The 12293-nt window shown below is 30.1% G+C and overlaps 1 protein-coding gene across 3 annotated transcripts in view; it reads right to left on the bottom strand.

Moving 5' to 3' along the window:
• Window positions 1-861: 861 nt before the first annotated feature.
• Window positions 862-12293, bottom strand: part of LOC126896136 (protein outspread) — a 65503-nt gene continuing 54071 nt past the window's right edge. For 2 of the 3 annotated variants that reach the window (XM_050668629.1, XM_050668630.1), the window contains 18 exons: window positions 8031-8189; window positions 7769-7909; window positions 7542-7711; window positions 7336-7476; window positions 7118-7279; window positions 6930-7048; window positions 6547-6865; window positions 6192-6445; window positions 5812-6126; window positions 5513-5747; window positions 3687-5417; window positions 3421-3568; window positions 3235-3358; window positions 3013-3165; window positions 2830-2938; window positions 1953-2088; window positions 1311-1397; window positions 862-1191 (listed from right to left, as the gene is read on the bottom strand). In XM_050668629.1, the coding sequence (XP_050524586.1) occupies window positions 1031-1191; window positions 1311-1397; window positions 1953-2088; window positions 2830-2938; window positions 3013-3165; window positions 3235-3358; window positions 3421-3568; window positions 3687-5417; window positions 5513-5747; window positions 5812-6126; window positions 6192-6445; window positions 6547-6865; window positions 6930-7048; window positions 7118-7279; window positions 7336-7476; window positions 7542-7711; window positions 7769-7909; window positions 8031-8189 (4664 nt within the window). In that variant the 3' untranslated portion in view covers window positions 862-1030. The remainder of the gene's footprint in view (window positions 1192-1310; window positions 1398-1952; window positions 2089-2829; window positions 2939-3012; window positions 3166-3234; window positions 3359-3420; window positions 3569-3686; window positions 5418-5512; window positions 5748-5811; window positions 6127-6191; window positions 6446-6546; window positions 6866-6929; window positions 7049-7117; window positions 7280-7335; window positions 7477-7541; window positions 7712-7768; window positions 7910-8030; window positions 8190-12293) is intronic. The other variant, XM_050668632.1, reaches the window with a different exon arrangement.

The raw sequence follows: 12293 nt of genomic DNA, 5'->3' as shown, positions 1-12293 counted from the left end.
TATATAGCATGTAACTTTTACAGTTTCACTTATGGAGAAAAAATAATGTTTATAAATAAAACACATGTGAATAAAACTTATTGCAATGATTTTTTTCCTAATTTTCTAAAACTTTATTTGTTCAAAAATATACAAGATTTTGCAATTTATCTAACAATAAATATAATTAATTTTTACACAGTTTAATATAAATTTTCATTTGAAGTATTTAAAACATTATGAGAGACTTTGAAAATTTTAATGATCATCAATTTTTAAGGTGATGAAAGATAGGTAAAGGGACAGCCTAGCAATATTTATTCATGAAATATAAATATATTAAAAAAAAACAACTAATTCAACAAGTATATAATATGTTTGTATATTTATTATATTTGTTAGATTGAGCTTCACAATAACAACAAAAATAAACTTACATAAAATATATTTATAGGGTGGTTTGTATAACAAATAAATCTTTAAAAAATATACCTTTTTACAAATTATTATATAAACTATTTATGATAAAACAAGTGTGCATTTAAATAATTATCATTCAAAAACTGTTGGACAGACAAATTGTAGCGCTAAAATATATACTCACACACATTTGGTTAGTTTTTAAACACTACTCAACAAAAAATAATAATAAAACAGCTATAAGCTAGATATATAAACATAAATTTGTTAAATTAATATCATTATAAAAACTATTAACATCAGTAAAATAGCTCAAAAGAAAAAGTAATTGTACCAATAACTCACTTATTATAGGTCGTGTAAGGGGTGTCTATTATAATAATGGTTATATAAACAAGGAAAAAACTTAAGGTAAAATGTTTTTAAAGTGTATGTTTAAAATAATTTAATATATAAATGATGTACAAAATAGATAAGTTTGTTGAACACATTTGAGTTTTTGAAACGTTAAAAAAAATTAACATTTCTATTATTTATTCATAATATGTAATATAAAATAATTCAATATGAATTGTTAAATATAATAATATAAACGAGTTATCATGAACTTCAGTATTAGTTTTTAGTTCGATCAACGTTGTTCAAATATTTTCTTTCGATCGGCAACCATTCCACACATGCCAGGAGATTTCAATAGAATACCATTACACCGCCTGTATGAAGAGGACGTAGTCATTTCTTTGCCGATATTATTTTTGTTGTTATTTTGATGTGACAGATACCTCTTCGGCTCTGTAAAAATAAATGTTAATTAATGTACCCGTCCTGTTATTTACAAAAAACAGCATAGTATGCTATTTTTTGTAGTCATGATATATTATATTACGACTTTTTCAAAAAAAAAGACTTACCTGCTTCACAAAGAGGCGAGGGTTCTGTATTTTTAGGAATCACGTTACTTTTTTTTGATGTAATTTGTGACTCGACGACAATGGGTTCTAAAAAATTAATTGGAATATAATATTAATTCAGAATTTTAATTCATGTTGTCACATTTATGTGACTTAAAGAGTTATCGAAATGTATAAAAATTATCATCGGACTGGGGTGAATTTTGACGTAAACATAATGTACAATATATGTTAGATTATGAAATCGAACCACAATACACCAATCGAACACCACCACCTTCACTATACTAAAATATTATTATACATTAGTTATCCAATCAGGTTAAAATAAAATGGGTTCAAGGTATACTTCTACTACAAGCATTATATTATGAGGTTCAAATAATTTTTTCCATAATCAAATATTACCGTAAAATGTATACTCAATTAAGTAATTAAAAAATTCAGTTTAATAACTAGGTTGATCCATATATTTTTTTTGAATTCTTCAAATAACATATATATAAACTCAAAATTCACCCTCTTCCAGTAATCATTTATTGACAATAATAATTATTGGAAAATTGAATACCCATTAATATGAATTCATTGAAAATAGTCAATAAAAAATATAAAACAAAATTCTGACGGGCTTATATCTACCTTGAAGATCATGTTTAGAGAAGTGCCGCAACTTATTTACCAGCGCTACAATAACAGGACGGTCGACTTTCGCCATTATTGCGCCAGCACTGTACTGTTCAACACTGTTCAAAATGCTTTCAAGCGATTCACCATGCTGTGAAGGGTGCAGTCAAGCAAAAAAGTAGGTATAAAATTTACAAATAGAGAGTTACATTCATTATACTCAAAATACTTAAGATTAAACTACAGGTACTTTTAACGTTAATAATTCTATAGAAAATTACCTCTACTAGAACTACAAAAAAAGTCTTTATAAGAAGCTAATAGTAATAAGAAGTATAAATATAAATCGTTGACCAAACAGTAATAACACGTATTTTGAAATGTTTTTAAAATAAGATTTTGGAATTAAGATTTTTATAACCTTTTTACGTTATTTGTTTACCATAATTACTGCGGATTTCTAATTAGTTGCTATGCTATTATAGTTTCCATAATAAATAAATAAAAACAAAAATAGCAAAAATATTTTATTAAAAATAACAACTTAATATTGTACAATCTGGTTTTTTGTGAAGTATATAAATCTCCTAATGATATGTTTGTAAAAAAAATGGTAAATTTATAGGTTTTGAAACACGCTCAATTTTTTATTAATTCTGGAAAATTATAAAAATCGAGATACATACTGTTGTCATTTGGCCAACGAAATTGTAAAAGAAGGAAAATGATATACATTTATGAATATATATATAATAATATATAATATAATTATAGCAAAGATTTTTAATTTATAAAAAAAAAACAATCCAAAAAAATAACTGAAATTTCCATGCATTAACTAATAAATTTAATTCATTCACATGCTCGTAGTACAGCATAAATGGTTACATACCAGAATGTCTTGTTTTAAACGGGTCAGTTCAGCTCCAGCATTCACTAACTCAAGTTCTAAAGGCAAATCGTTACATTCTGATATTAAATGTGCTCGGAGCTGTTTGTTCCTAATTAAATAATATATTAATCAAAATTTTTACTGATAAAAAAATTAATATAATTTTCATCATCTATAAACTACCTGGAATCTAATTGAAAAATTTGTTGTTGAGCTTGAGCAAGTTGAGAATTGGCTGATTTCAATTCTTCTTCCAAATTGGCCGACTCTACACACTTTATGGAATATTTTTCAGATAACGAAAGTATCTCTTTTTTAATCTCTTCCATTTCAGCTCTAAAAATTAAAATGAAGGTATAAAAAATATTTCAGTAAAAAAAATTGTACAGAGTATGATGTACTCACTCATGTTCTTTATGTAGAGTACCAATATCATGGCTAGATTGAACCTTTTTCAAAAACTCCGACTTAAATTTAGTTACTTCTTTTTGTACTTCAGCTTCATGCGCTTTTCTCATTGCATCCAATGCTAAAATATTTTATAAATATTCAATCATACATTATGTTAACTCTCGTTATTAATTAACTTACCCGCAAGTGTAGCGTGAGTTTCTTCAGCAAGAGCTTGTTCTTTTTCCACTCTTAATGCTTCGGTCTCTTGACGGTGTTTTTCTTCCAACTCGGCTATAATACGCCTATGTGAATTTTCCATCGCTAAAAGACCTTTTTCACACAAAGCCTAGGTTCAAATAAAAAATATTAGTTAAACAAAATCACACAATCAAAATTCAGATGATTTTATTATTATTTATAATCGAATAACTATATGAGATAGATAGTATTAAAATTTATCTTACTCGTAAGTGCTCGATTTCTGTTTGATATCTAAGCTTGGTCGACTCCTCTGTCATGACAGTACTAGGCATTTCATTAGAAGCTAATGAAAGCTGATAAGATAATCTCAAGTTATCCATCTGTTGACTGTACTCGGCGTCTAATGCACTCAATCGCTTTTCTAGTTTTCTTATACGATCTTTTAATACGTTTTGCTCTTGTTCGCTGACAGCCAACGTTTTTTGTTTTTCCTCTTCCAGTCTACTCTTAAGCTCTGCCATGTCCATCTTGTGTCGTTTTTGCACGTTTTCTAGTTCATCATTGTGCTCTTGTTCGTAACTCTGGATCTTCTCTTGTAAATATACACATCGCTGACATTCTTGACATTGAGCAAGGTACATTTGTAGTGAAGCTATTTGCATGCGTAAGTCATGACACTTGTTGCACACATCTTCAATCCAAGATGTGGTCTTGCTTTCATTGCGCAATGGTTGCGGGTCGGAAGCTGGTCCGTTTAACTGGCGCTTATCAATTATTTCTTCCATACAAGTACGCAAAGCTAAAACTTCTGACTCCACTCCGCCCAAACTATCTTGCAACATTCGTTCATCGTCTTGTAAAGATAGGCAATTGCATATTTTTGCCGCCAAATATTGACATTCGGATATTGTTTCAGATTCGTTCATTTCCATTTTGCTTTTTGGAGATCTTTTATCCACTAATTTCAAACCAGATTCCAACATGCAATGAAGTACAGCTACCTCAAAATATTCAACTAAACAGCCATTATTTTCACAACGTTTATTCTTATTTGGTAACCCTTGTATAACTTCTTCCATCTGAGTTTCAATTAGTTTACGAACGTCGAGAAGCCATGTTTCAAGTTTACTTCTGTTTAAAACGCATTGTATTAACATAACACTTCCTTTGTCCGTCAGATCTTGAGTCTTAAAATAGTAGTCAAGTGCCATGTGCATTTCAGTATCCGTCACAATACTCTCTAAACACTCATAAGCGACACTCCTAATATCATCGGTATCCCATTTATGCTTATAAATTATGCTCAGTCTATTTTCTAAAAACTCTTTAACCCTCTTTTCTGTATTGTTTTTTATATTAGTGATTTTTTTAACCTCTGCAAACAAATCAAGATTGGCTTCAAGACGATTTTTAAGTCGATTTGAGGTCTCAACTGCAGCATCATTTTTCATTAATTGCCTTAGTTTATTTAAGAAAACTGCCTCAGTGGCTACCTTTTCTGCTAATAAAGTAGTTTTTGTTTCACTGTCCAATTTTCCTTCATCAAGCAACTTCTTTCTTTTAGATGCGATTTCACCAAGCTTTGATCTCCAGGCCCGTTCAATTTTCAATACTTCTGTATCTTTAGTTTCAATACTATCATCTATGGAAATGTTCGTCGAGTCTTGATTTGGTTTTTGTAATTCAGCAATGCGGTTCTCAAGAGAAGTCATGCGTATAAGCACTTTCATAGGTTCACAACTCGTTGCACTATCCAAAGACTTCCGTCTAAGTCTTGACGCTACAGTACTTGCTCGACAACCCGTTTCAGTTGACTCTGTCTTCTCGATGGTTCCATTGCCTTTTGTATCAATCTTGCCTATTTTCTTTTCCAAATCGACTAGCTTTTCTTCGAGCTCTTTGCAAATAGTAAATGATTCACGTCCTTTTAATGATAAAGATCTTCGTTTATCACGACCTTCGGATTTTGTTAACTTTTGTTTGAGTAAGCGAATCTAAAAATTAACAGAGGCAAATTAATATCATATTACTTAGCAATTATTTAAAAAGAATATTTTAAATATAAAATATATTATGTTTTATATTTTACTTGTTTATCAGCAGCAGTAAGTTTTGTGGTTAAATCTTGAATCCTAGCTGCCATCATTGAAGCTTGACTTTCATAAGTTTGTTGTCTGATATGTAAATCTTGTCTAGCGTTGATCAGTTCTAACTCTAAAATATCTGTCTGTACATTTGATTCTTTAAGTTCTCGTTTCATAGCTCGAATTTCATGAACAGCCTTTTCAAATCTACAGCGAAGATCTTCATATTCTTCAACAACCCTATAATTAATGAAAAAAAATTATTAGCAACACCAATCAATTAATTTCATTTATTTTAACAAACCTTTCTTTATCCATATTTTCTGTATCTAAATCCAAATCAATATTTGTAAGATCACTCAATGAATCTAAACTTCGGGCACGACTATCTCGAATTGAAGTATTTATAGGTATAGAACGACCTTCGAGTTCTCGCACTCTTCTATAAAGAGATTCATTCTCTTCGATTCCTCTAGCCAAACGATCAGACACATCTGCTAGTGTACCTCTAAGTCTGGATACTTGTTCTCTTGTTCTCTCTAATTCTTCTAGATGTTGTTCAGATTGACTTTGCACCGATAGTAAGGCAGCTTCCCAAGTTTTTTTCTCGTCTCTATATCTACAAATTAATTTAACGTTATAAAAGGTTAATTTAGTATGTTAAAACTTTATTTAGATTCTTACAGCTTTTTCAGTGATTCAAATTCAGTTAATTGATCTGATTTTTGTTTGATCATATCTTCGGCCATTTTTAACGACGTGGCCATTGTTTCGACTTGTTTTTGTAACGCTAATACATCATGTTTACGCTGCCGCAGTCTTATCAATTCTTGTTCGGCATTACTTAATTGACACAGCACAGTAGTAAGTTGTTTTTTAACTTCAGCTAAATCATCTGCTTGTTTACCAACTCGGCCAACTAAAGAACTGTGGTCACTCTGTATACAATTAATACAATAAATTACTTAATAGTGTTTAATTTATATGGAATATTTCTGAAATAAGTAAAATTATTTATAAAGTTTATAACTACTCATACCTTAGTGTCATCAGATTCAGCACATGAAGATAGTAAAAGATCATCAGATTTTGAAGTTTCAGATAAACTTTTTGGAGACACAGGAGGTGAAGACTTTGACCGTTTTGCTGCTAAACTTCCACCAGTAAAAATTCTACTCCGAGGTCCTCCTCTAGCTCGCTCTTTTACTTTTGAAATAGGTGTCCGATTAAGTGGAGGTGATGGTGGTAAAGTATCTCCCCAATCACTGCTTTCATGACGTCCACATTCTGAAGCAGTCCTATATTCATCATCCGATGAAAATAATACTGATCTCGAAGATGATAATGTTCCATCCAACCTATATTAATACAAAAAATTATTTTATTTTATTTATTAAAGTAAACATAAACGGTAAAACTTACGATGGTTTAACAAGTATATTATCCTCGGTAAGCCCAGCAGCTCTTCGAATAGCAGAAACCCAATTTGTTCGTATTCCTGTTGTTATTGCTGATAAAATTACTCTTTTATCATCCCAGGACTAGATAAAAATTTTTAGTAAGTTCAAACTTTAAGAAAAAATTTAAGTAAAAAGTTATTAATAACTTACGGTTGTTTGAAATCCATAATTTCTATTCACTTGTACATCATTGACAGTAGTTACACAACTTAAATCGACAACACCATCAAGAATACCTTGGTCTTCAGCAGTAGGATCGCGGTAAAATAATAATGCAGATCCTCTTAACACAAACCAATGTTTATTCCATTCCTAAAAGAAAGGAAATAATTTTTACAAAATGCTTTATAATTTTTTTAACTACTTACATCTGGCGTGCTTCCTTGTTTCATAAGCCATCCTTTCTTTATGTTCAAAAGATCTTCGGTTGGCAATTCGACTCTAAGTTCGGAATTGGGCGAGTATCGTAATGACAAATCCAAACCACAACCGTCTGGATCACCACGCACCTATAAAAAATTATTGAGTTAATAATATATATATCATACAAATTAAAAATATATTAAAAACTTACTTGTTTTTGATTGGTAACGTCCGTGTCTTTGCTTAGTTCCAGATTTCTTGATTTGGATAGTATTCCAATATTATTATTTCGAGGATGAATTCGGGAAATGGAATCAGCAATTTCTTTGAGTTTGCATTCGTTATCAAAATCTTCAATAAGTAATCTCCTGGTAACACATTCTGAAAAATACCTTATTAGATATATAATTCATTATATAGTAAACAAAGTTCACATACCCGTTGAGTCAGTTTGATCCCACCCTGAAGAAGACGTTTGCGACAAACTAGAACTAGACCTGTGTTGCTCAGATGATCTGAGTCGTACATTTTCTTCTGAGCGGACTTTTTCTCTAGTTGGTGGAGAATTAGGTTGATACACTAAAAAATTAAACAAAAATATATAAAAACTATTTAATAAACAATAATGTTGAGTGTTATAAAATAACTAAAAATAGTTATAAAACAATGAGATGATAGTTATTAATGTAAGTGGTATTACCACTTCGTTCGGTTTTGTTGGTCAGCACAGTGGCCACAATAACGGGTGCCGTCGATGAACGGGGTCTTTGGTCTCGTTCAGAAACAATTGGCGTTGAAGTCGCCCATCCTATTGTTTGTTGATGACTAGTCTGATTTGTACTCGTAGAAATAGTAGTGGCTAAAAAAAAGTTTCATATTTACAAAATTTATTCAATATACTATTTCTAAATCAAATTTTATATATCATGGAATGCGTGTTCATTGGTAAATTAAATAATATTAATTATATTAAAATTAATCCATTTTATTTTTTTATAAAGTCATTTTTTTACTATTTTTCGTTCGGGTCAATGAAAAATCTATAGGTTACCATAATATCAATGCAATGATACACAATATATTTATAATTGTGCGAACTATTTAGTTAAAATAATTGATAATAATAACATTGACTAATATTTAATCAATAGTTTACAAATATTGCGGTTATTTATTTTTACCATGATAATTGGATATATTTTTTTTATACTTAATTTGCTTTTGTTTTGATATGTTCATAAGTTAAGTTTATATGACCATTTTAAGTAGATTAATTAGTTGTCAATTGCATACTGTATATTTTGGGCTACTGTCCATAATGTTACTAAAATAAAATATTACCATATATTACATGGACATAGATGGGTTAAGCCACAGTATTTGTATGGCAAGAAGAACACAGTGAATAGTTTGGATAACAAACGACTGGACTTAAATATAAAATAGACAGTGTAACTCGTATTATCGTACAGGCGTTTTTCTAGAAAATACAGTTAGCTTTGTAATGTAAACGGTTTTTAGTGCGTTCAAGTATTTTATAGCATGTTTACCAAATATTTGACTTAAAATATTCACGGAAAGAATCACTTTTATTCAAAATTATGAAGACCTAAGTTTTTTAAGTCGATAAATACTAACTAATTTTTGTAGGCTTTAAAGTTTATAAAATATGTAAATGTTATGGAAATTGTTTTGGGTCCCGTTAGCTTAATATAGAATAATTCATGCATCAAAATTGTGTGGAAAGTTTCACACTTAAACATAATTGTAATAAAATCGTGCAAGCCCCGTGAAATTGTTATTACATTCGTTTGAAATCATTTGGACACGCGCGGTACATATTAATGTGTATGTCTACTGACTGATGTATACGGCGGGTCAAGTAAGAACGATATGCGACTCAACGTTTGAACTGGACCCGTGAGCTTTAGTTAATGGTCTGTTTCTGCAATTGTATTTAATAGTATAACATATATTTAACAATCATAATCACATAATAGTCGGTCACCGAACACGATATTAAAGAAGTGAATTTTTTTTGGTTATTATTTTTGAAACTTTCTATTTTGTTTTAACGCGATACGGGTGCTCGAGGCCCAAATAACCATACAAAGTATAAACTCTGCTAATTTGATGATAATAAAATTATGTTAAGCGTTTACTAGAGAAAACTATACATTTTATGAGTATTTTTGTGGTTAGTCGTAGAATATTGCGTAGATAACACGTTGTTGCTATTTATTTATACGCCTGCGATGTAAAAACACTAATGTAAAACAATTTTTACTATCTTTCTATTCAATCTAAACATATATTCAACTTAAAAGACAAGCTACTATAGCGTCCCGCCTAGAGCCATGTTTTTTATGCGTTCCTATAAAACAATACGTATTCACCATAATATTATTGTACTGCAATTTACCTTAGGTTGGTCAATTATTTTTTTTCGCTGTTTTTAACCGTTTAATTCTCACGTGTAAACGCCATTTATTACAGGGTAAACATACCAACATAAACTGAAAAAAAAAAACAACTGTTCGTTTTCATCTTTTGTAATAACATACTCGTATACAACTGATAGATGTAACTAGTCAATACTAGACGTAGTATTAGTAGTAATGGCGTAGTAGTAGCCGTTGTTATAACCAATGAGCAAACGTCTTTATTTTTTCAGGTCGAATACAGTCAAGTGTGTATAAGATGGGGTTGGGTTGTTTAAAATATTTCTTTTTAAACTCCACGATTAAAACATGTTTTAAACATCTAAATTAATAAAATAGCGCTTGTTTAAATCGTTTAAAACAATTGTTTTATATAAAATATCATCAAGAAAAATATCATGTTTAAAATTAATTATTTGATTGAAAAAAAAAACATTTTTTGCTCGACCCTAGTATAAGAGTAATTTTACTCGAAAATTATTAATGAATTCTATAAAATATACAAAAAATTTTACACGGATGACGTAAAGATGAACACATGATTTACCTGAAAAGGCATTCGTTGAAATTTATTAAATGTCAATTAATTTTGATTCAATAGACTACTTGAATGACAAAACGATTGACATAAACAACATTGTTGTTTTTACATAAAAACAATTCCCCAATTAACTCAGATTAAAAAATTGAACAGATTCATGTCACTTATATTATAGGACCCGTCTAAATTTGATGATGCTGTGACGGCACGATGACGAGTCTAATTATTGTTGTCGTGTTGATAGTGATGACCACAAAAACGAGTGTTAATGACTGTAACGTTTATTTTACGCGAAGACTTCTTCTTAACGAGACATTCATTTAAAAAAAAAAAAAAAAAAAAAATTTACTAACAATAAAAACCTGTTAATAATATTTCAACTGCTCACTGCTACCTATAGTACCTACACTTAATACAAAAAAAACGACAGCAGTAAAACTCTTCAACAAATGAGTTGGACAATAAACGCGTGCGCTTAAGTTTATTATTATTCGAAAAGACTTAAATGGTCGCAACACAAATTTGATCAACAAAGTAATGTTGCTAAAACAGCCAAAATACGAATTTTTTTTAAACATTTGTGTGTTTAAACATATTATGTTCAAACTATAGCACATTATGTTATATTCGGTAATAAACATCAATGAGAAATAGGAAACGTTTGATTTACCGTTAGCATAACCTGCAAGGCTTAGGGGGGCCCGTTGCGGCTCCTGAGATAAGAAGCATCTTGCTCTCACGTCAACGAGTGATGGTGTTTGCATCATTTCACTTTCTCTGACGATCAGCTAAAGAGACTGGGTAAAAAAGAAGAACAACAAGCAGACGACAACTGGCTTAAAGGAAGGAAGTATGCTGTTCCTGTCGCGACATACAATCAAAAGAGAGGAAGTATATAAGAAAAAAACAATATTTATAAAACAACTTTCTAAGCACATGTATATTATGTGATAAGTACGGTCAACATGGACAGCTTATAGGTGGTCACAATAATACCGGCTTTGACCACAACAACCCATCATACACATACGCACGATATATTAATTCTGCCCGCTCGATAATATTATCATTATATACATGAGAGGCAATGAATTGTGCACACACACACATAATCATATTTACAAGGTGATTGATTAACTATGCCTCACGCAATAACTTTAAAGGTATAAAACATATATTTTTTTCTTTTCAAAAATTAATAGTAACCTATAGAAAAAAAAATTGGGCCTATTACCATTTAAAATTGTATCAACTTATGTTATTTAAATGGAAGAATATGTGTTTAATTAGCTGAAAAATAAGAAAATAACTGTTCTATAACAATTTTTGAATCAGTATTTTAAAAGTTATTACTACTTTTATACTATGATGAGGGAATAAAGCGGGCCTTCGTATTTTTCTCTTTGGGCATATATGAGCTAAACTACTCCTACTGCCCTAGTATAAAAGTGCTAATATCTTTTAAAGTACTGGTTTAAAAGTTGTTACTGACCAGTCATATTCTAATCATTAAGCTAATTAAACATATACTTTTCCATTTAAAAAACTTAATTTGGTGCTACTTTAAATGGAAGAGAGAAGGTATACAACCATTTTTTTTTTTTTGAAAATTGTTGAACTATTGATACTATTGAATTCTTAAAAGAAAAAATTATAATAAGTTTTATAGTTTTAATGATATTGCGTGAGGTATAGTTAATCAATCACCTTGTGTACACAGAAGGACTAGTAGCATTAGTGCTTAATAGCAGCCGCAGTAGTAGTACAACTATAGCATGTAAAATACTTTTTATCTCCATCAATACTTTCTCTCTATATGTTTGCAAACATATAAATGACGAAAATAATGGTCAGAAAACGCACCTTCTCCTGTGCACGCATGACAACTATGTAAGTAGGTATTCCATTGACTAAACCACAGTGTGTATTAAAACTATTACAATAGCTCAGCAAAGATGAATCTGGCGATCCAATTTGAGAA

This window comes from Daktulosphaira vitifoliae, unplaced genomic scaffold (assembly GCF_025091365.1).
Source record: "Daktulosphaira vitifoliae isolate Bord-2020 unplaced genomic scaffold, ASM2509136v1 Scaffold_1, whole genome shotgun sequence".
Classification (NCBI taxonomy): Eukaryota; Metazoa; Arthropoda; class Insecta; order Hemiptera; family Phylloxeridae; genus Daktulosphaira; species Daktulosphaira vitifoliae.
This window is presented reverse-complemented; position numbering and strand designations above follow the sequence as displayed.